This window comes from Pantherophis guttatus, chromosome 2 (assembly GCF_059756535.1).
Source record: "Pantherophis guttatus breed Tessera chromosome 2, ASM5975653v1, whole genome shotgun sequence".
Classification (NCBI taxonomy): Eukaryota; Metazoa; Chordata; class Lepidosauria; order Squamata; family Colubridae; genus Pantherophis; species Pantherophis guttatus.
Genome location: NC_142064.1, coordinates 140,441,689 through 140,466,394, shown reverse-complemented (window position 1 = coordinate 140,466,394; position 24,706 = coordinate 140,441,689). Strand labels below are relative to the sequence as shown.

The 24,706-nt window shown below is 37.1% G+C and overlaps 1 protein-coding gene across 3 annotated transcripts; it reads left to right on the top strand.

Moving 5' to 3' along the window:
• The first annotated feature begins 1,009 nt into the window (after positions 1 to 1,009).
• Positions 1,010 to 22,422, top strand: LOC117662804 (transmembrane protease serine 12-like). 3 transcript variants are annotated; one of them, XM_034412444.2, is made up of 5 exons: positions 1,010 to 1,131; positions 2,674 to 2,875; positions 10,944 to 11,209; positions 14,203 to 14,345; positions 21,827 to 22,422. In XM_034412444.2, the coding sequence occupies exons 1-5, from the start codon at positions 1,029 to 1,031 to the stop codon at positions 22,061 to 22,063; spliced, it is 951 nt and encodes a 316-aa protein (XP_034268335.2). In that variant the 5' UTR covers positions 1,010 to 1,028; the 3' UTR covers positions 22,064 to 22,422. The 3 variants fall into 3 exon arrangements, with proteins under 3 accessions (XP_034268335.2, XP_034268340.2, XP_034268342.2); XM_034412449.3 differs by lacking the exon at positions 1,010 to 1,131 and adding an exon at positions 1,328 to 1,547; XM_034412451.2 differs by lacking the exon at positions 1,010 to 1,131 and adding an exon at positions 1,700 to 2,321.
• The last annotated feature ends 2,284 nt before the right edge of the window (positions 22,423 to 24,706 follow it).

Here is a 24,706-nt window from a genome sequence, read left to right as displayed (position 1 = left end):
AAACAGAATCCCAAGAAAAAAGTGCTGTTTATGTAGCAACAAGATTGTTGTTGACTGACCTCCTTACTAGTCTTGGGAGGCATCCATATGGAAATTATGATGAGGAATGTCTTTGTCTTGTTATACCTAGTGCAGTTTTTAGGCAAAAAGATTTGACAACAGTATCTCCATGGCCTTATTACTTCTACATTTAATTACTGCAATGCACTTAGAATTGCCCTTGAAGTCTACCCAGAAATTGCAATTGATACATACATACAGTGGTGGAATTCAAATTTTTTTACTACCGGTTCTGTGGGCATGGCAAGGGAAGGATACTACAAAATCCCCATTCCCTCCCCATTTCTGGGGAAGGATATTGCAAAATGTCCATTCCCATCCCACTGGGGACCAGCCAGAGGTGGTATTTGCCAGTTCTCCAAACTACTCAAAATTTCTGTTAACAGTTCTAATAAAACTGCTTATTTACAGGGTTTACATGCCATTCCTGTAAAGTGGAAATACAGTACTTTGAGAAGGTTAACTATACAGCTTAGGTAAATGAAGTTAAAGAATATACAGACAACACAACACAAAACACAGAACCCAAGAAATACCTGTCTAGAAATATCTCCAGATTACATGAGGAAGCTGCTCACGACATTCCCACCATAAACCATAATATATCTCACAGGAGCAGCCTCATTGAAGATCTAAGGCTGCATCCCCCATTACTTTGGAAGGTAAGCAGGCGGAGTCTACCAGTCAGGATGAGAGTAGCCAAACGGGGGGCATTATGATGGTGAGGAGGGGCCCCGGTTCAGCCAGCGGTTATTTCAGTCGGGTGGGTTCAGAGACCGCTTGGAAAGCAAGTCCCCACTTCCTTCCCCCTCTCGTTGGCCATACATGCCTCCGGGTAGCGCCTTAGCCAGGGGCTCGCCGCTAGGAGAACCACGGCTCTCGCGCCGCCTGTCACCTGACCCTTAGCGGGCCCCGCCTGAGGGAGAACGCACGCGAAGTCGGCCGCCATTTTGCTCCTTGGACGGACGATGAGCCGCAACTTTTGTCCCGTCGCCTTTTCCTTTTTGGCTTTGCTTGTGCTGTTCAGGGAAGCCGCGCCCAAAGCCCTGCCCCCCCTGAATCTTTCCGACGGTGAGCCTTGGCCTCGCCCAGTCCTCGCAGGCCTTCGAGCTCGGCCGTTGACCGCCAACGTGCTACTCAGGACTGGGTAGCCCAATAGATCGAAGTTGGGGGGGGGGGAACACTGTCACCGGAGTGCGCGGGAATCCTTGGCCGAGGGCGCGCAAGGGCCAAGGCCGTTGTCGGAAACGTCTCCTCGGCGGGAGAGGTTGCGAGCGTTCCCGAAAAGGAGGCTTCCCCCGGGCTACCCTCCTGCCATTTTTTGCGACAGTGGCGGCTTTCGAAAGGCCCATCGGCGATTGCATAAATAGGGGCGAAAGTGGGGGTTGCCCCAGGCCTTTGCTCTCGGTGACTAGTCCGCGAGGATGTCTGCGCAAAGTTGCGTTCCGACAATGCGAAGGTTTCCTTCCCTACGAACTTTCTCGACGGTACAGCAATTAGGTTGTGGGCGTGTGAACCTCTCCTCCTTTACTTTTGAAATGAGCAAGAGTTACTAGGCGTGGATCCTGCCGTTTCCACAATTGTCATTGAGATCCAGTCCCGAATATAAGGGCCCAGCTGTTTTCCCAGTTACTTTATCTTTCGGCCCGTAAATCTGTTGTTGGTACTGATGTCGATGGTACAGCAATTAGGATGTGAGTGTGTGAACCTCTCCTTCTTCTTTACTTTTGAAATGAGCGAAGGAAATAAGGGTTATCAGGCCGTGGATGCTGCCGTTTCCACAATTGTCGATATGTTTCATTGAAATCCAGTCCTCAATATAAGGGCCCAGCGTGCCCGTAGCCCTGAATTTTTGTGCTAGGATCTACTCGAAAATAAATAGTTATAATTTACCTGTACCCAGCTCTTGGGGAAATGATTGTAATTACGCCATCGCAACTGGAATGGGAAACTCAGAAGTTTGGAAATAAAGAAATTAAAGTTTAGGGATTATCGGTAGTAACAGAAGAAAGAACAGTGAAGCCAAAGTTGTAATTTACATACCAAATTGTGCCTGAAGGGTTATCAATTCTGTGATCTTAAAATAATGAATCTTTAAATTGAATGCAATTTGGGATCATTATTTAGATGTTATGCCTCATTTACCCATGTATTGGAACACGGGTAAAGATCCTATACCTCAGAGGTCTTCAAACAAGCATAGCTGGCTGGAGAATTCTGGGAGTTGAAGTCCACAACTCGGAAAGCTGCCAAGTTTGAAGGTCTCTGCTATACCTGATGAACTAAATTTGAATATTTATGTGCTATGTAGTTTGTTTTCAGCTACATTTCACCATCCTGTTAATTCTGGTGTATTTTTTCATGTGCAATACATTCAACCATAAATTAACTACAGAGGCTGACTTTGTACAAGTAGGCTAAGATAAAATTGACTAGTAAATATATGGTCTAGTCATACAACCTAAATGGGAGTGATTCAGTTCCACAAATCTTTCACTCTTGTTTCATCTTTCTTATAAAATATGATTTTGCAAAAAAAAAATGTTTTAAATATATTGCTGCTACGTGAATGCGGTTTCTTACATGACTTACCTATTTTTCTTTGATTTCTAGTCTGTGGAACAAGGCCTCTTATGAAAAACACAGCGGCAGGAACTCGCATTGTAGGTGGACATGATGCTATGCTAGGAGCATGGCCTTGGCAAGTTAGTCTTCAAGTTTATGCAATTGGTCTAGGATATGTCCATATATGTGGTGGATCTTTAATTAATAAAAACATAGTGTTGACAGCAGCACACTGCATTAAAACATCAGAGTATGTATCTCTCCATTCTAATACTTTTTCTTCAATTTAGGTGTGATAAATCTACTGACCAAAGAAGTATGGACCAAATATTATATAATTATGTATGAAAAATTGAGATTTAACATGCCTTTCCTAGTTTATATGAATTGAATTTTGAACCAGGTGTAGCTTCATATTATTTGTCAAGGATCTAATAAAGGAGAATATTTGTCAAGGATCACACAGATAGTCTAGGGACAAATTTTAGTGCTTTCAACTGATTTGTTTAATTATTTGCCCTGAAGCTTTTTCATATCCAATCCTAGAGTAATAAAAGACTCATATTTGGAGCTACCAGGACCAGACCTAATTGTTTTAATGATAAATAGTTGTATGCAAGAATAAGATAAGAGGAAAAAAAATTTAAAATTGTTTTGCACCATTTCCCCTTAATAGTACTTATCTCTGCTTGATTATATATTATTATATTCAATTTTTAAATTTTTCTCTTTCCTCCAATTAACTCCTTTGTTAGTCCATGATTTAACTTACCAGTTTTAGATGGCTCATCTAATTTCTTCATTTAAAATGTCTGGTTTTCACTTCCTCTAGCAACTCTGCTGGACAGCAATGAAAGGAAGAAATCTGCTTGCTCAGGCCATGAGATCATCAAGCAAACATCTTTATTACACAGTAGCCAAACATGACTTTGAGAAGCTGAATCACTAATATTCCTCCTTCACTATTGCAAGTTGGAGATAGTAAATATGTACTAAGATTAGTAGCCTTGGTTAGTCTGATTCTTTTTGAATTTGTCCATTCTCTTCTTTAAATAATCTAAATTGGTGACCATCACCTTAGTTGTTAAGTGATTACCTCCTCTCAAGGAGGTATATGTATATGTCCCAATAGCTTGCACATCCTCTCTAAGGCCTTTGTTCTTGCCTCCCCACCCTCTTGTATCTTCTCATCCTATAGCAGTCACATGCGTGCCAGCCTTCTTGCAAACTGCCTGGAATTTGTAACTTCCTACTGGGTTCCCCACTGACTTCGTTGGAAATTAATAGAAAGTTGTGAGGTGGTGCTCTCTTAAAGTCCCAGGATATTCACTTAACAATGGCATTGGGGACTGTAGGAATTTCTGTCCAATGCAGTCACATGATGTTACAGTTTATGATTGCATCAGTTTACAATGGAAATTCCAGTTCCAATTGTCATCGTAACTTGAGGACTACTTGTATTATATTTCTACTGTGGTGTGGTTTACCATTCCTGCAAAACAAATTTACTAACAGTGAAATCTCAGCTATCCTACCAATACATTTGTCATTATATTCGTGAAAATATTTTTGTCTAGCTATCCTTTTGTGCCTCCTATACCTTTTCCACAGACCACTCCAGTTTTCTTTTCCATTTACTCTTACTAGCCTTACCCTTCCAATCTGTTTAGACTACATATGAACTGAGTTAATTACACCTGCCAACAAGTCTCTAGGGGAGTGCTACACTGAGCTCCAACTCCTCCCTTTGCTGCTAATCTTATGTCTAAATAATGTCTAAATAATACTTTGCTGTTCTTAGTATTTCCCAATATATTGAAACATCATTTATGTTACAATTAGCTGCCATCTTATGAGTTCTGAATGTTAAAGAATCTCATTGTATTATCTTCTCATAAGTAGTATCAGTTGTTTAAACATTACAGGTGGTTCTTTATTCTTCATGACATATTTATTAGATGATTTGTTCTTTGTTTATTTTTGAGAGCCTAGAAACAATGTCTCTTCCTTTATATCTTATTCCTCTTTTTAATAATGGCAGAGCTAGTATCTTGAAATACAACACTTGATTTCCATTCCAGTTTATCTTTTTAGTCCATGGGTTTTTTGCTAAATTTTCTTTTTCCACCTGATTTTTTTTACCAATATATTATCTCTTGGCTTTTGCAGTTGATTGAACTTAAGACAAGAATCTCTATTGACGGGCTTCCATCGCCGTCAGACGGTCCTTTGAGACCGCCAGCCCCGTCGCTCGTAAAGAGCCGCCTTTACATCTGAAAGGCGGCTGAAAAACTCCATTTCCTTAAGGAAATGTGAGACAGAGCAGGCGAGGGCAGGTAGAGCCCTCTGCGAAGTCCCCAGAGTTTTTGTTTTACTCTTGGGGACGAAGCAGGATGAGGCTCCCTCTTTTCCTCGCCGCTGCTCCGGGCTTCGAGAGAACTCTGCTTTTTGCAGAGCTAGGCGACAGGACCAAGCCATTTACTGAGAACTAACAGATTGTTTAAACAAAGAGGATGAGATCTGGACTCTGGACCCTAAATCGCAAGTATTTCTAACAATTTTATAAGCGATTTTAAAAGCGAAGGAAAAAAAGTTTAAAATGGCGACTAGCTGAGGTTTGAGAAGAAGAAAGCTGAAAGTGAAAGTCCTTCCGCCTGAATAGTTTAACAAGCTACAAAGTAGCAGAAATAATAGCGCTGGCTAGAATTGAAAAGAAAAATTTCTACTTTATGTTTCTTCTTGGAGATTTGATAGTGATATTGTCTGGAGAGAAGTCCTTTTCTTTAAAAAGAGTTTGTCTGTGTGGCAGGATGGCGTCTAAACTAACAAAGCCAGACAAACAAGCAGCGGGGGGGAGGGGGGTTCCCCCATTTACAAACTATGTGAACAAGTTTCGAACTTGCAGACTCAGAAGAATGGTTTTAACATAAAAGAATTTGTTTTGGAGGAAATGGCAAGACATGATGAGATTGTGAACCAGAATCTTGAAAAATTTAGGCAGGAAATTAAAGAATTGATACAACTAAAGTATGATAATTTGCAACGAAAGATTGTAACAGTGACTAATGCTTTTTCAGAAATAGTCATAAAGATGGATAAAAATATCAAGTTATTAGAGTCTAAAATGGAGGAAGTTGATGATAAGATTTATAATTTGGATAATAAAATACAAAGAATTGAAAATGATTTGATAAATATTCAAGATAATAGCTCAGAAGTAAAGTCTAAAAAGGAAGCTGATCACGAGACTTACAATGCAGAAAACATAAAACAAGGGATTGAAAAAGAAGTTACAATGATGCAATACAGGCTCACGGAATTTGCGGTTAGAATGAGAGGCTTACAGGAAAATAATAGAGATGATTTAAGAAAAATACTTTACAGATAAAGGAATAAGAAATGATATTGTGCAAAAATCCTTTAATTCTACTCTACAACTGAATGGAAGAAAGATCTGGATATATAAAGAGTTGCCGCCCAAGATGTTAAAAGACAGAAAGAAATTTGGATTTTTGGTGACTGAGCTAAAGAAACAAAACATCTTATTCAGGTGGGATGCTCCAGTTGGTATAATATTGAGATATCAAGGAGAAAGATATCAACTAAATACTGTTGAAAAAACGGAAGAATTTTACTATAAGATTCTCAAAATGGGTTCAACATCTCCATGTATAATATATGAGTGGAATAAAGAAAAGCAAAATCAACAAGAGATAGAAATTCAGGATAAGCAGATGGAGGTGGAAGTAATGGAAAAACAACAAGTTACAGAGGTCTTTGTAGATGAACCGCTTCTGGATTCTCCTTCAGAGGTCTCAGCTGGACTATTTATAAATACAAGAGAGGCAGCTTTGGATTCTAATGTGATGACTTATCAAGTAACAGACCAGCATGGAAATCAATCAGTTGATATACAACTCATAGAAAAGAAACCAGAATGGAGATCTACGCCACAAAAGCAAAACCAACAAGATCAAGTTATAGATCAGCATGGAAACCAAACAGTTGATATACAACTTACAGAAAGGAAACCAGGATGGAGATCTAACCCACAAAAAGTCAAGAAAAGAAGAAGCAGGTCTTACAAAAATAAAAACTTTTAGACTAAACAACAGTGTAATGCCAGTTATCTAAGAGATGATTGAATACATGAAAATATAGCTGAGGCAAAGTATTGGTTTATATTATCTTGAGGAGAGTGACAGATCTCTGCAGTGCTGTACTTTTGGGATGTGAAAATGGCCTTAAACTGAATGGATTGGAACTATCTATTTTGGATTCTTTGATAAATGTATTACGTTTATGCTGAGCTACAAGACAAGAGAGTTATGGGATTGGGGCACGCAGAAGATCTGGTTGTTACCCTATTACGGTGGTTGGAATTAATAATTTAGATGAAAGACATTACAATAGACACTATATGGAATACAAATATAAAGTCACTCGGGTGGTTTTTTTTATATATGAAGACATCTACTATTGATGGGGGCAGATGGTAATTGAAGATACCGAACATACTGTTGGAATTAGGATGTGATGTTACCCTAACATGGGGGATGGAGTTAACAATCCAGCTGAAAGACATTACAGAAGATATCATATGGATTACAAGCTTAAAGTCATTTGAGGATTTTATTTATATAAGGGAATACTTCTTAGTGGTGTGGGCAGAAGAATAAAGATATTAAAAATTATTATGTATGGTAGTCCTGTAGGAAAGTGGGTGGAGACAGGTTAGCTTATTGATTGTTTAGTTTAAGAAAAGGGATATTATGTTTAGATATGAATACATGTAAAAGATTTGAGTTAAGAGATATATGTATGGGGGTGGAGGAAATGGGCAGATTATGAGTTGAATAAATGTCAAATCAGGATTTATTATATAGTTTTATAGTTGAAGGTTGCTTTGAAATGTTATACTAATATGTATAAAAGATTTGAATTAAGAGATATATGTATGGGGGAGGAGGAAAAGGGTAGATTATGAGTAGAAATTGCTAAACGGGGGGATATAATAATATGCTAAATTAGGAGTTATTATATAATGTTATAGTTGAATGTTATTTTGAAATGTATAGTATAAGGGGGATATAATAATATTAGAAAGAAAGGGTCAGTGTATGGGGGGTGGAGCAAAGGGATGGTAAAGTATTATATAATCTTATGAATTTGGATTTTATTTTGGAGAAGCCACAGGGGGAGGGGAGGGGGAGGGGGGTTAGGGAGGAGGGGGGAAAGGAGGGGGGAAATTTGTATTTGAAAAACTTTTTCAATAAAAAAAAGAATCTCTATTGACACATTGCATATGAAATGCAATGCTTATTATTTTAAGTTTTAAATATCCAATTAAATTAGCCCTTTCTGCATTTTCCCTGATTCCTATTAATTCTCAGAAAATATCATCTGTTAATAATTCTGTATATTAGCCAAATCCAGTTAGTGTTAGTAACATTTTCTGGACTTTTTCAATAATTAAACTCATTTTCCATGATGACAGCTTATAGTTTGTTAGCTATTTGTGGATCTTCAAATCTTGAGAAGACAAATATTTTAGTTGTTTATTTGTTCAAACATGGCAAATCCTTTCAAATCCAAATGTCTCATTTATCCAATTTCTTATTTAAGTTTCTTAATTGTATTTCCTGTTAAATCATCCTCAAAGCTTCTTGAGCAGTACTCAGCCTTCAGACCACTGACAGGGATTATTCATTCTCCCTCATCTCTTTTTCACTGCCAGAGTGGGATGTCATTTGAGTCGCCTTAGTGATCTATTTAAGACTTAATTCTTCACCATTTCAGAGATTACCTTTCTTAAGACATCTTTTTACTGTTAATATGGGCAATTAGTCAAATATTAATAAAACATAAATGACAAAAATTATCAAAAAGCTGGGCTGTGAGAAAAGCAATAGGCTCGCCATGCTGTCTTCTCTACTCACTTCCCCGCTATTGTTTTCCAAATCTGATGGATGGATCCATGCCTACATACATACATTATTTTTCAGCTAGCTGAAGGGTGCATGAATAACACAGTTTCAGCATTAAGAGTTGGAAGGATATTTGGGGTCACCTAAACCAAGCCCCTGCTGAATTCAAAATCCACTAGAGCAGGGGTGTCAAACTCAATTTCATTGAGGGCAGCAGCAGAGTTGTGTTTGACCTTGGGGGGGGCGTGACCAGCTTGACATCATTCGTGTCGGGGGTGGCTGTGATGGCCCAAGCACTTTGCCAGCGAAAATGGGCTCCAGAGCTCTTTTTTTCAGCTGCGACGGCCTCCTGCAACCCTCTGAAAACAGAGCTCCATTTTTGCTGGCAGAGGCACCACGGGTCAGTCCTTTGCTGTTTCCAGGGCAGTCCCTCAGGCCAGATCTAAGCACCCCATGGGCCAGATCTGGGCCTTGAGTTTGATAACCCTGCACTAGAGCATCTTTGTTGGATAACCATCTGGCCTCTGTTTGAAGATTTCTAAAAAAGAAAAACTTACAGATGTGGCAGCTTGATCTCATAGCTTGTAGAGTTAATAAATGCTCAATCATTTTTCTGTATGTTAAACATATTTAGATCCTGCAGCCATTCATCATAGGGCTTGGTTTCCAGACCTTTCACCATATTGGTGGCCTTCTTCTGAATTTGCTCCAATTTAGACAAATTGGAGCAAATTCCCAATTTGGAATTTGCTCCAGTTGGCCTTTGAACAGTAGCATTCCAGTATTCCAGATAAATTCTTAGAACAGTAGAGTGAAGCAAATACTGTCAATGTTCTAAAGTCTGCTCCAAGGTATCATTTGCTTTTTGACAGACTGCATCACACTGCTAGCTTATGATTAACTTGTGATTCATGAGGACACTCAAAGTTGCTTTTATGTGTATTATTTATTTTTTAGATTTATATGGCCATACAGAGAAACAGGTATTTCACAGAAGACAAACATGATGTCCAGAGAAATACTGACAGGAAAAATACTTGTCTATTCCACCTACAGATAAACCATATATCCCAGCACACCAGAACAATGTATAACAAAATGCAGAAAAGAAATAAAGGAGACATCTCATTCTCCATCCCCACCTTCACAATCAAAACATTTTCCCTATCACCATTACTTCTGCTACAGGATTCTCCGTGCCAGTCTCAGCTTGTCTTTCTTCTGGGATGATTCAAACAGTACATTTTGTGCAGCCAAATTGAGTTCAATAACACTTTGATCTTAAAATAACATTTTGTTCTTTACCTTGCAACGTGTCAGCCTATAATTAAACATTTAAAATACTGGAAAGGACACTAATTTGGGTACTAGCATTACTTGTAAATATTTGTGACACAGAAACTGATTAAACCTGGTCTATGTCCATATTAATGATTTGATTAGTTTTGATATAGAAACCGAATAAAATTGAAACTATACAGAACATTTTAAGGTTTGTCAGAATGATTTATTTACTTGGAGACTTTAAAAAGGGCTTAGATTGGAAAATACTTTCATTGGCTTTAAGTAATGCTATAAGTAATGCTGAATATATGCTACCACCATATAAAATCTAATTTATACACGTGTGTGTGTGTGTGTGTGTGTGTGTGTGTGTGTGTGTGTGCGTGTGTGCTAGCCAGGTTTTCCCTACGTAGCCAAGGTTTGTTATATATATATATATATATATATTCTCAGGTTTTCGCGGGTGTTTGTATGTAGGTCTTTGGTTATTCGGGTCTTCTCCCACGTAAAATTGGAAGTGTCTTGGCGACGTTTCGACGAAGTCTCATTCGTCATCTTCAGGCTGGTGTTCTCGGCTTCGTGCTTCCAGGAGCAATGACAGCTGCGATCTCACATTGCTCCTGGAAGCACGAAGCCGAGTACACCAGCCTGAAGATGACGAATGAGACTTCGTCGAAACGTCGCCAAGACACTTCCAATTTTACGTGGGAGAAGACCCGAATAACCAAAGACCTACATATATATATATATATATACACACACACACACACACATATATATATAACCACCAGAGAGACATGTAGATTTTCCATAAGCATCTGAGCAGTAGTTACTATGGGAAGGAGGATACGTAATTGAGTGGAGTGATAGTATATATATATATGTGTGTGTAGAGAAAAAATACTTTTTTTTATTAGTGTTTGTTATTTTTTGCAGTGATCCTTGTTTTAGCCACATAATCCAATTTTAATCAGGATCTGTACTTACTGATTTATTGTTTACTCTGAATAGAATGAAAAAAAAAACAATGTCCATGTCATGGAAATTATAAAATAGCAATGTAATAATAAGAACAATAATCCCTATAAAAGTTTTGTTCTGTCCTAGGAACCCAGCCATTTGGAGGGCTGTAATTGGCTTGCATAATCTTAATGAAGACAACTCTCATACAATAAAACGTCGGATTAAAGCTATCAATATACATCCTAATTATGTGGCAGACACATATGACAATGACATTGCCTTGATAATACTAGTCAGATCTATCAGATTCAATGACTATGTTCACCCGATCTGCTTACCTGCCACAAATCTTTTGAAAAATCAACAGTATCCCTGTTACATATCTGGATGGGGTAAAACAAAGGAAAAAGGTACTTTTCTATTATTTCTGTGACATTTGTATAAAGACAATATACAAACATCAGATTAAAAATTACTGTGCAACAAAAGCAATCAGTTAAAACTAACATCAATAAAAGTAAACATGTTCCACTGTATTCATAATACTTTTGATTCTCTTTTAAAGGGTTAAGAATATTTTTGCGTTTACTATACACTTCATGGCATTTCACATGTTTGTAAGAAAACTAGACTGGATTTATATTTCAGAGAATGCTGAAAATCTCAGATAATGAAATTAGGTTTTTACAAATATAGGGCACAAAAGGATTATTTTTTTGGCACTGGGCCTTCTATATCTAAGAGGTCTTGAATCTGAATTTATATGCAAGCAGCTAAACATGTAGAATCAACTTTTGCTGCCCATCCCCTTTTTTCATCCTCTGTTCTCCCAAATGTTGAACAAGGTAACCAGGGAAAGGGCAGAGAGGAACTCTATTAACAGCAGATTGGATTTGGAGGACATTCCCTCTGCCTGAACTGAAAAAGCCCCCTTCAATTTCAGTTTTAACTCCTGTGACTTACAAATAAAATCATGCAACTTTCTTTGCAGCAGTAGAGCAGTAGTTTGCCATTGCCTATTTTTTAGGCCAGCACAATAACTACTACAGGTAAGTCCTTGGTTAATTTGTTCAGCAACTGTTTGAAGTTGAAGATACAATGGCGCTGAACAAGTGATAGTTACAACTTGGTTTAAAGGTTCCGGCTGTCCCAGCACTCCAGTAGTCATGTGATTACAATCTGGATGCTTGGCTACTGGCTTGAATTTAAGAGGGTTGCAACTGTTCACCCCTCATTCTCTCTTCCACCCAGCAGCAGCCAGTTACCTGTCTGGCAGCCTGCTGGCAACCTGTCTGGGTCTAGCAACTTCCTGCTGGCTTCCCCACTAACTTTTGTTGTTGGAAGCTGGCAGGAAATTACAAGGAGTCAAAATTACATATTGACTTAATTCATGGTCCTGGCTCAACAGCTGCAAGAGGAACTGAAGAGATTGCTCTCTCTAAGCAATGTGGTCATGCTGGATTGCTTAGTGATGGAAATTATGGACCCAATTCCCTTTGTAACTTTAGAACTACAGTATCTGTATACCAAACTGACTCTCATTAGGTTAACTAGTGCTGCCATCTACTCAACTGCTCTGCGAATTACAGCTTACTTAATTCAGTGTCCTCTCACAGGATTTTGGAATAGATAATATGGTGAGAGCTTCAGCAAATGACAACATTGTCTGAGCTCAGAAGCTAAGCAAGATACCCAAATGAAAGATTTTCATGGACTAGTACTTGTGCTGTAGGCTAGAGTGGGAAATTAAAAGATGTCTTAAAAAGAAGGAAGTAGGAAACCACTTTTGTACTGTTGCCAAGAAAATTGTGTGGACATCAGGAGTCAAACTCAACTTGAAGACTTTACCTAGACACAGTGAGGTTAGTTGCATACAGTTACATTGAAACCAAATTGATACCCTAATTGTACTTTTAAAATATGAAATGGTTCTTACATCTTAAGTTTTCTGGGCGCTGAACTCTGAAAGATAGCCCTTCCCATTCAGCTCTATAGTGATCAGTAGCACCTCTTTTTACTGTTAGATGAAGTCACTTGGCTGTCCAGACTACATTTAGTTCTGCTTCTGACTTTACTAATTAGGTATGAGCAACCTGAACAGATGCATTATCCACAAAGCATTTGCTTTTTTAATCTTACAAACTAAAAAGGACTGCCTATTTAGAATGTTGATGAATCTGGCTACTTCTACCTTCCAGCATTTGAAACTAAAAAACAACCATCAAAAGATTTCACTAGTGTTTAGCCTGCTAAAGATTAAATGTAAGATTCGCTACTCAAGCAAAGTACCTTTAGCACCAAGAATAGCACATTTTTGTCATCTTTATAATTTGCAGCATTTCTGTTAAAATGACAGTGAAGCAAATATAGTATGGTGTAGCTAAATTAATGATTCTAAACATTTTATTTCATTACACCCTTTCTCCTTAGTTTTTCATTTCATACTTTCTCCCCATTCATCAGGCATCCGTTCTGCAACAAATAAACATGCTTGGTCATAATTACTTTACTTTTGTTAACTCTCTCAACCCAACTTCATTTTTCTCGGTATAATTTGTCTGGCTTTTTTAGAGTTTATTGGCCTATATACCGAAAGCTGTTTGGTCCTCAACTTTGAGAGGGCAAATAACACTGAAACTAATTTATGATAAAAATGTAACCACCATCATCATCACACATATAAAACTTCCTTTGAAATTTCAGAAATGTTTTAGTAAAAAAAATACCAAAATAGAGGAAGTAGGAATTTCACTAATTTAGCAGATTACAGTATTTTTTAAACTTTATTTTTTTTAAATTTTAAACTTCAAGGGACAATTGGTTCGAAGGAATAAAAGTATACAGTTAAAGATTTGGATACAGCTATTACTTTACAGTATTCAAGATCTTGGTTCTTTTTTTCTTTTTTTTTTTGCATCTATCAAAAAAGAATTACCTTTATTTTAAAATATTTTTAAAATCTAGTCTAAAGCACTGATTTGACCCTGATTTTACTGATTCCTGTTTCTTCCCTATTGAACTCAGCCATGTTGACAAGTAAAACAGCACAAAAATGAATTCATAAAAATAAATCTTATATCATTACAAACTAATGACAAAAGGACAACAAAGTCTTTAAAATGTAATAATTCATGAGAATAGAAATAAAATAATAAAAAGAACAAAAATCTTAACAGCACTTGCTGTTCTGTTCAATCTTGGGTTCTACGTTGGATGCCAAACAAAAGTAGACAAAACTCCCAAAATACTAGAATGAATCTTGAAGATTACTTTGACCAGCAGTATACTTTGTAGAGCGTTAAGTGTAATGTAAGCTTGGTAGAATATATCAGAAAGGCTTAGTTGTCTTAAATAATGACTGATTTGTTTCACAATGTCATGATATGTTATATTTTTTTTACAGGTGAAAGCAACTTAATATTACAAGAAGCTCAAGTAGATATTATTCCACAGAAAATGTGTAATAAACTCAGCTGGTATGGTGGAACAATTACATTGAATATGGTCTGTGCTGGCTTTCCAACTGGAGGTGTTGATAGTTGCCAGGTAAAAAGAAGATAATTTTAGTTTAGATTATGTTGGCAAAGCTTGCCGTGCAGGTGTTTGGACAATATATTTTAATTAATCTTTGTTACATATTACTACAATTTATCTATAGCCTGTTATTTACTTACTGCATATTTCCTTATAGTCTAGGCCAGGGGTCTGCAACCTTAAATACTGAAAGAACCATTTGGACCCGTTTCCCACAGAAAAGAAAACAACTGGGAGCCACAAAACCTGGGTGGGTGTGGCCAACTCGATGTCACTCACTTCCACCAGTCACATGCCCCCCCAGCCATGCCTACCCTGCCGGTCATTAGGGCAGAGAATCAGTTGTTAAAAAACACCAGGAACCACAAAATCCTTTTGACATATCTCTCTCCCTTTCCTCCCTCTCTCTCCCCTCTCTCCCTCTCTCTATGTCTCTCTCTCTCTCTCCCCCCCCCTCTCTCTGTATCTCTCTGTCTCTGCCCTGGCCGCTTCTCTATCCCCCGCCATCGCCCTTACCTTCTCAGGCCAGGTGAGGAGTGACTGGGAAGGGAGGGTGAGGGGCAGGGCCAGCCAATCAGTGGTGGGTTGCCCCCCCGGTTTGCACCGGTTCTATAGAACTGGTAGTAAAACCAGTGGGAGGCTCCGCCCACCGACCCCAACATCAGAACGCTTCTGTGCATGCGCAGAAGAGCGTGCACGTGAGTGAAACGAGCACACGTGTGCGGCCACATTGCGAACCGGTAGTAAAGGTAAGTAGAACCCACCGCTGCAGCCAATGGTGGGATCACCTGACAGGGAGCCACTGCAGAGGGCCCAAAGAGCCGCATGCGGCTCCGGAGCCACAGGTTGCTGACCCCTGGTCTAGGCTTTTGATTTGAAGCAGATTTTCTGAAATTTTCTCAAAGAGTTCAGATCAGTTTCAGAAGAGAAACAGATCTTGCCCTCATGCTTGCAATTTAAAAAATATACAAATAAGGGAAGATGAAGCAGATGATTAATTCAAAGTGGAAAGAATATGCTAGTGTTCATACTATATATAGCTTAGGAAGACCAGACTTTTGTTTTTGGAGTTCTTCCTTGAATAATTGTGATACTTACTTCCTGATTGCTTATTTGTACTCTATGACTATCGTCAAGTGTTGTGCCTTATGATTCTTGATGAATGTATCTTGTCTTTTTATGTACACTGAGAACATATGCACCAAAGACAAATTCCTTGTGTGTCCAATCACACTTGGCCAATAAAGAATTCTATTCTATTCTATTCTATTCTATTCTATTCTATTCTATTCTATTCTATTCTATTCTATTCTATTCTATTCTATTCTATTCTATTCTATTCTATTCTATTCTATTCTATTCTATTCTATTCTATTCTATTCTATTCTATTCTATTCTATTCTATTCTATTCTATTCTTACAAACGTGTGATATTTATTCCTTTGGCTAATGGATGAGGCCAAAATTACTTTTGTTGACGAATGGGATCAGAATAAACTGCCGTTCTGTTTTCCAGTCCCAGGACAGAACCACTGAGTTCTTTATGCGATAAAGTGGCCGAGCAATTTCCCAGTTTTCATTCTTTTCCTATCTGAGATAAATTTCTAAGTTGGGACCCCTCCAACCATAATGGAGACTTATGACCAAAATTACCTGGATGCATTTCAGAATAGCAATGAAAGAAAAATGTTATCACTTCAAGCACAAAAATTATTATTGGAAACATGCATTTCAAAGTCATATCTTAATTGATCCATTAGAATAGCTCCACCTTATATCAGGTGTATCAGTAGATCACGTGTCTTGTGATTTCCAAGGAAAGTAGTATCCGTACTACTTAGACTTCATCTGTCTACTAACAGCACAGAATCTTAAGGTTTGTTTTAAATAGCATATCTTATTTCAAAAAGTTTCTTTTGGATTAGTTTGGAGACTAGATAGATTGGTGTTTCTTAAACTTTTTGTTCTCAGGACACCTTCTCACCATTCATTCATTCATTCATTCATTTTGGTACCTTCAAATCACTTTATGAGTCCTGACAACTATCTAGACCAGTGGTCACCAACAGGTGGTCCGCGGACCACAGGTGGTCTGCGAGAAAATTTTGGTGGTCCATGGCGCACCCGGGTGGAGGAGCTGCTCCGGGATGAGCAATGGCCAGTCCTGTGACCAGAGCTCTGGAATATGGGACTGGCTAGGCAGCTCATGGTGGGGCTGTAAATCTCCGCTGTAGAGGGAGGTTTGTGCAATTTGTAACTTTGCAGCGCAGCCCTCGCCAGCTGGAATGAGATAATGGTGCAAGGGGGGTGGCGGTGCAGGTGGGCCGAAGCAACAGATGGCGGCAACCCCAGGGTGTTTCTTCCCCCTGCTGTAGCTTCCTGTCAGCTGAACCCACCAGTGGCTGTCCCCACCCCTCACCCTCTCTTCCCAGTCACTCCTCGCCTGGCAAGGGAAAGGGAGGGAGGGAAGGAGATTCGCTCCAGAGCGGGAGCAAAGCTTCATCTCTTGCTGGATCTTGCGGCCGTTTCTTCCGGCCCTTGTTGGTGCTCCGCGCACCTCGGTCTCTCGGGGAGATGCTTGACTTCTCAGCCCCAAGACCCTGGCTGGCCCATGAGATGAGAGAGAAAGAGAATGAATCAGAGAGAGAATCAGAACGAGAGAGAGAAAGAAAGAGACAGAGAATGAAAGAGAGAATGAGAAAGAGTGGGAGAGACGGAGAGAGAAAGAATGAGAGAAAGTGGGGAGAGAGAATGAAAGAGAAAGGGGAGAAAAAAAGAGACAGAATCAGAGAGAAAAACAGAATCAGACAGAATGAAAGAAAATCAGAGAATCAGAATCAGAATGAGACAGAATGAAAGAGAAAGAGAATGAAAAAGAGAGTGAGAAAGATAATGAAAGAAAGACAGAATGAAAGAAAGACAGAATGAGAGAGACAGAATGAAAGAGAAAGAATGAAAGAAAGAAAGAGACAGGGAATCAGAGAATGAGTGGGAGAGAGAAATGGGGAGAGAAAGAGAAAGAGAAAATGAGAATGAAAGAGGGAGAGAGAGAGAGGAAGGAGAGTGCCTGAAGGACCCCATCCCATCACTGGGAGTCCAGGCGCTTCAGCAAGCAGCGCACTGGATTTGTATTAGTGGTCTGCAGGATTTAAAATTATGAACTTGGTGGTCCCTGAGGTCCAAAAGGTTGGGGACCCCTGACCTACACAACTGTTTCCTTGGTTTTTTTCAGAAATGGTTTACCATTGCCTGCTTCCTAAGGCTGAGAGAGTGACTGGCTCAAAGATACCCATCTGGCTTTGTGCCTAAAGGAGATCTAGAACTTACAGTCTTGCAGTTTCTAGCTTGTTGTCTTAAACACTACACCTAACTGGCTTTCTTTAAAAATTATGGAGAACTCCAAAACAGCTATTATTTGTAGAGTTTTATTTATTGATATTTGTGATATTGATAAAATTGACACTTTTGTAGAAATATATTGCATCATGTAAAAATAGTTGTATTAAACCATTAAATATTCACATAAATAAAATATTTTCATGAAAAATAATTTATATTTTTAAAAATAAGAAATAATGAGAAAAATGACATTGTTTTTACATTTTAAAAAATATCTGTAATAGCTGGCAAATAATTTTGATTTTGCAGACCCCTGAGAGGATCTTGGGGGATCCTCAGGGGTCCTTATACAATTTAAGAAACATTGCTCTATATTAAATGAGAAAGATGTCATCAACATTTTATCTCTCTACCCCCTAAACTCCCAACTAAATTCATAGAATCAAGAATAACTTAGATTGGGCAATATGTTGGAAGACTTGATGGCTGATTCATTAATTTCATGGAAATCATTAAGGAATCAAGCTGTTTCAAAATGGAGTTAAACAAATAAAATAGTATCATCTTCATATTGGATATTTTTAGTGTTTCAGCCTTCGTTCTTAAGATATATTCATTTGATATATCCAACAAATATTGGAACAAACGTGTCCTTGCCTCACCTACTCAATTCTGAATTACTCGTTTCTCTAAATTTGTTTCTTACAGTAGCTTCCGATCACTGCAAAATTTCCTCAGAAAAAATAATTAGATGTTCTGGGACATTAGAAATTCTGGGAATTTCTCTTAGTAGGGTCCCCACGCTAGTTTAATCAATAGTCATTAACTTTTGTGTAGTCAATGTACAAAGTTAACTTCCTGCTTAGACTTCTCTCATTATACTGCTCTCATTATCCTTCTGATATCCATCTGGACTCATTTTCTCTCCTTCTTCTGAAACCTACCTGTTCATTTGAGTTGAGTATCAGCCTGAATCCTGTTGCTGCCTAGATGCTAGTCATGATTTTTCCAGCCATATTGCCTCCCCTGTAGTCCATCAGAGCAACAAGACAGTTACCTGTCATGTGATATGGCTATTGGATTGTTGTCTGGAATATTCAAGGACTTTAACATCTAAAGTTACTAAAGCCAAAGAGATTAGAATGAAGGGAAAGAAGGTTAAAAGAAGAAGGTAAAAGTATCTTAGTGCTGATTGGCAGAGCTTGAGGATGTTTCTGGAGTTTGAGGCTCTTGTTCAAAAAGCAAGTGTAACCATGATTAGGGATATCTGCACAAATTCTTCTTGTACACCAGTTTTACTTTTTCCTAAATTGGAAGGTCCTTCTCAAAGTCACTTGTAAGAGAATATGTGGTACCTGATTTGACAAGTTTGACAAGTAAAACTAAACAAAACAAAATATCCACCGCCCTTAACTGCCTTTCCAGAACAATAAACTCTGTCAGCTCACTCAGAAAATTTTGGACAAATAATATTAATAATCTCAGAAAATACTAGAAAGCAAGTATAGCTCTTGGAACCAAAACCAATTTAAGATAATGTATGATCTGTGATGGCACAGTACTTAGAATGCAATATGGCAGACTAATTCTGCCCACTGCCAGGAGTTTGATACTGAAGGCTCAAGGTTGACTCAGTCTTCTGTCCTTCTGAGGTTGGTAAAATGAGGATCCAGGTTTTGGGGGCAATATCCTGACACCCCCCCCCCAAGGGTGCTGTAAAGAACTATAGAACAGTATATAACTCTTAAGTGCTATTGCTATTGCTATAAATCCCATTATTATAATAGCTAGGAAGTCTGTGAATGTCCTTTTTGTTCTAACAATCTATAGGGAAGGGTCTTGCTGCTCCAGTACTGCAATAAGCAATCTGTGATTAAACTGAATTATCTGGTAGTCTGGTTTGAACAAATTGTGAAGGAAATTTGTGAGAAAAAACAGTCAATTTCTGTAAAAAGATGTATAGATCATCAGAGACACTGTCTAGAATGTAATAAACATTTACTGTCTAGAATGTATAAATTTATGTTGGAAATGGGAACCACATGAAGTGACTTTTTATCATCTTTAATGGACTTTTTAAAAAGCCAGACATTTTGGGTACAAGTAAAAACACGAATTCAGAAGATCTTACAAGATTAAATACAATTCAAACAGAAGTATTTTCTTTGGAAATTGATGGACAAAACAGTAGGAAATAAGTCACAGAATTTAATTTTATATATGATAATTGTAGCAATGTGCACAAAAGTAAAGATTTGGAATTATTCATTTTGGAGGAATCGGATTTGCAGAAATGGCTGAATCGACTTCTTCAATTAGATAAAAAACAATATCTATATGTATTGCTGATTGGAAAAATGAACTTGTGACTTATGGATCTGATGGCTAGAAAAAAAAGATAAAAAGAATAATAGAATAGAATAGAATAATTTTGTATTTTTATTTATATTTGCTGTAAAAAATGGAAGTTACTTCTATTTCTCTTTTTGTACTTCTGGCCTTTTCTTTGTTGTTTGTTCTAAGTTTGTGTTCATTTTATTTTTGTTTAAAATTCTTAATAGAAAGTTTTAGTACATTTTAGGATTTTACGAGCACATATAGGCAATATCCTATCTTTTCCTTATTCAGAGAGGTTCCAGGAATCCAGTCTACTCATTGGTTCCTCACTGGTTTGGCTTTTGCAGATCTACCTTCAGTTCACTAATTTATCTTGGGAGGTTCAGATGTAGAGTCTGCACTGTCTGTATTGGCAATTAATAAAGCATTCACTTTCAAATATGTGCTAATCTATCTCCTACATTGTGTTAACTGAATAAAAATACAGGAATAGTTTGCTGTTGCCTTGCTCTCAGGTAGATATTAAAAGTTCGTCTTTAAATGGGATAGCTACCCTCATACCTGCAGAATCCTATTTTAACTTTCACACCCACCGAAACTTGCTCTTTATTTTCCTACTCTCTTTTCTACCTTATCAGCATGGGTAAGTCTACCATTAACTTGTATTCCCAGCAGGATTAATGGAGTACTATGCTACACTCATGTAAAAATGGGAATTCTCTGGGTGGGAATTCTGAGACATAAAACCACATAAATGTTTTTCTGGAGATGCAGTATTCAGCAAAGACATGTAAAGACAAAGCCTATTTTTTTTGAATAATTCAGGAATTATATTACAATCATGGTTATTTTTCTTCCACTTACACTGTTTTTACAGTACAGAATTGAAGAATGAGAATAATCCTCCAGTCAGGAAAAATGTAAAAGACAATTAGTTCAGCCAACTGACTTGCAAAAAAATGAAGGCAGTGAGAAGCCATTTTTATATTATGCTAAGAAAATACTTGGATGTGTCCATGTGAGTCATTGGGTGGATGAATTAAAAGTGAATTAATATAAGAAGACAGCTATCCAGAAAGATTAGTAAAGTCAAAATACTATTCAGAACTCCTGAAAAATCCTAAATTTTCTACTATATTGTTACAATTTCATTTTTTTCATCATTATCAATTATTGAAAAATGAACCTGACTTAAAATGAAATTGACTTAATACTTTAACATAACTTGCTTACCTGCCAGGATATAACTTGCTTTTTCAAGATCAAACAAAAAAATCCAACTTTGCAGTATGTGAAACAATAGTTATGGTTTAACTTGGTTTAATCCTGAATAATTGCTGCTTTTACAGAATACTAGCAAGCTTTATAGGAAAATTAGAATTTATTTTGTTTCCGTTTTTATTTTGTGTATTTGGGCAATTTACCTGTCTCCAAAATAGACAATTTGAAAATAAAGGGTAAAGTGATTTGTCCTCATTAGCTACGTATAAAACGCTTTTTTATTATAGGTGAAACTGGATAATAGATTATGTACTCTTAGATATATAGTTTGATTTTTGGTCAAGCCTATAAGCAAGTAGCTGATTTTCCAAGAAATTATATCTAATTGACCTACTTTGTGTATTACCAAACTAGAATAAGATTGTTCAGGTTTTCCAGCTTTATTTTTCCTAGAAAACAGTATCTACTTTTGACAATTGATAATCTGTTGCTTCCTAAAAATAAATAAATAAAACAAACAAATAAATAAATAAACAAATAAACAAACAAATAAATAAATAAACATATTAAAACATTATGTGCTTTTCCTGTTCCAGGGAGACAGCGGTGGTCCTCTGACATGCTACCTTCCAACCACTACAAAGTTTTATTTGGTAGGAATTACCAGCTTTGGTTATGGTTGTGGTCGCCCAAGATATCCAGGAGTTTATGTTAGGACAATTAATTATATAAGTTGGATAAACAAGTATTTAGAGAGTAAAATTGTAACCGTGGAACTTCATTGCCTCTTCATCTTTTTAATTGTGTGGTGGACAGTCTTCCATATTCTATAAAATGGCAGCTTCCTTCAATTGTATGCAGTAAACTTGTATTGCTCTTTAAATGTTTTTGATTCTTGGGAACAGTATCATTATCAACATTTGCTTTTTAAAAATGTCCATACAATGTAATTCTGCCTTGCATCATATTTACATTCAAATAATGATCTGTAAATTTAATGATAATGATCTTTCCAAACACACTAAAATATGAAAATGAAGTCAGTTCTTAAATAAATAATAGCAATCATATACATGATTAGAGAATTTCAAACAAATCTACCCTATATATTTCTCACTTTGAAGGATAAATTATGTTTTTTAAAAGATACTAGATAATTAAGAATATTTTCAAATAAAGTATTTTGAAATTATTTGAATACTCTTGTATTTTTTATACTCTAGACTATTTCTTTGGAAAAAATCATGAAGATGTAAAACTGAATTTTTTTAGACATGAATCTTCTCAAACACATAATTTTAGCTTTGTATCTGAAATATGAAAAAGTGTGATCAATAACTGCTGTCCATTTATTTTGCAAGGTAAATTTTCTATATTTCCTTCTAGCAACTTTATAAATGATTCAAATATATGCAATAAAATATAAATGTTCTATATACAAAGAGCCCCTTTGAGGCAGATGGGTGGTTTAAAAATATGAAATATAAATAATAAATATGTATAAATTGATAAAATGGGTGCAATCTAAAGCCTTAAACATAGTCTTCTTGAGCACAGCAATGTAATTTTTTGGCAAAATAATAAACAAACTTACTGATATGTGGAATCATCATCAACTCTCCAAATAATTGAAATGGTACCTGGAGATAACATACCAGAGAAATTATGTGAAGGGACGAGAAGACAGCTCTCTTAAATGTATTTCATAAGTTGATGCAGGATTGTGATCTTAACCTAACAATTGATACTTTCAGTCCCAAACATGGGATTTTGCTCTAAATATTACATATAGGAGAAACAATGTATAGGAGGCTAAACAAATGGAAAAAACTGAGTAAAGGGGGAGAGAGTGAAAAACTAATAATCCAAAGAGATATAAAGTGAAAATATTTCAGTCACACTTTGCTATGTTTTAAGGCACATTTTGACTTTATCAATATATTGCACGTTATGTGCCTTCTAGCTGGTGGGATATGGACAAATTTATCTCGGCTTGCAGAATAGGTTTTGGACCTCTACTAGCTTGCAAAAACAATGTGAGCATGCATGGGATAAAATTGGAGTGGCCATGGGCTCAAGCATTCTTTCCTGTTAATATTAACTAGAAACTTATTTAAGGAGGAGGGAAAATAATAAAACACTCCTTTGTCTAACCCTTGTAAGTAATCCAAAAGGATATAATTGAAAGTAGCTATGGTTAAGAGTGTCTGTTCATTTTGTTATGATATTATGAATTAAATATATCAAGAGAAACAAGTTGAATACAGTAGAAAGAGGTATTTCAGAAGTGTGTGGTAAACAATAGGAATGAATTGTTCTCCCAGAAAGCTGTGGAGTGGGTCAGGAGTGGGGATGATCCAGTTGGTCTGGCCAGTCCAATCCATTTAATCTATCTATGTCTAGCACCAATAGCTCATTAAGTCAGTTTTATATATAAAAACCTTGCTTTTATCAGAGCCTGGCTCAATGTGATCTAAAAACAACTTAAGAGTCCCTGCAGGACCTGATGTCCAAGAACCCTCCATTAGAAGAGATTACCATCAATAGCCTGTCAGAGCAATTTCAAATAACAAATCTTAGTCTTCCATTTGTTATCTGGAACTTTAGAGTTTATTATCAACCTTTTAAAAGGTGATTTTAACATTGCAGTCTAGGCCTCTTTTCTAACTTCAGAAAAACATGTTCTTTTTCTTCTTAGCCAAGGCTATTTCTTTTGATATAGGTACAGGAAAACTTGTCTTTTCAGCAATAAACAATAGTATATTCTCAAAGTCCTTGAACACTTTTTCGGAAAGTACACTTTGAAAAAGGAAGTCATAATGCAATTCATAAATTTGCCACTTGTAGAATGTAATCTAGAATCAATGTTTTATTGTTCAAATGTCACAAGTAATCAATGTCTTTCATTGTTTTATTGCTTGCTTTCTGAAATATCAAATACACTGAATGTATAGTTTCTTCCTGTACCTTATACAAACATTTAACTCTCAATAAATGCTTTTTTGCTTTGTCTTAATTACTGTTTCCTAATTTTAGGTAGCAAAGAAGCATTTGTGCAACAGTAAATGTTTCCCTCTCAAATTCTGGGATCAAATTCTTACCATCTTCACACCAAACTCGAGTGCCAAAATTTCGTGGCAACACATGGTTTAACATTTTTGCCTGTCATACCATTCAAGCAACCAGTATCTGTTTTGCATCCAAGGGATCGTGATTTGCATGGGAGTCGTTCCCTTTAGCTCGTCTTTACTAGGAAATATACTTTGGGAAGGGGGGGGGGGGAACGAACGGAATGAGTCCCTCTTATATGGGACCCGAATATATTTTCTCTTGATAATATATCGGCAATATTTTCTTCTGCGCCTCTCTAAGATGGTCGTGACAAGTATTAAGTCACTCATTGCTGTATTATGAAGAGGCAATGTTCCCGTCAGTCGGACAACATCGAAGGGCATCAAAGAGGCTTTAAGAGCTGT

What these genes read in the sequence shown, in the direction of transcription:
- LOC117662804 (XM_034412444.2), top strand. Translation starts at nt 1,029, where the DNA reads ATGAGCCGCAACTTTTGTCCCGTCGCCTTTTCCTTTTTGGCTTTGCTT. An exon ending in GGGTAAAACAAAGGAAAAAG is followed by an intron (nt 11,210 to 14,202) that starts GTACTTTTCTAT and finishes TTTTTTTTACAG; the next exon opens with GTGAAAGCAACTTAATATTA. An exon ending in GAGGTGTTGATAGTTGCCAG is followed by an intron (nt 14,346 to 21,826) that starts GTAAAAAGAAGA and finishes TTCCTGTTCCAG; the next exon opens with GGAGACAGCGGTGGTCCTCT.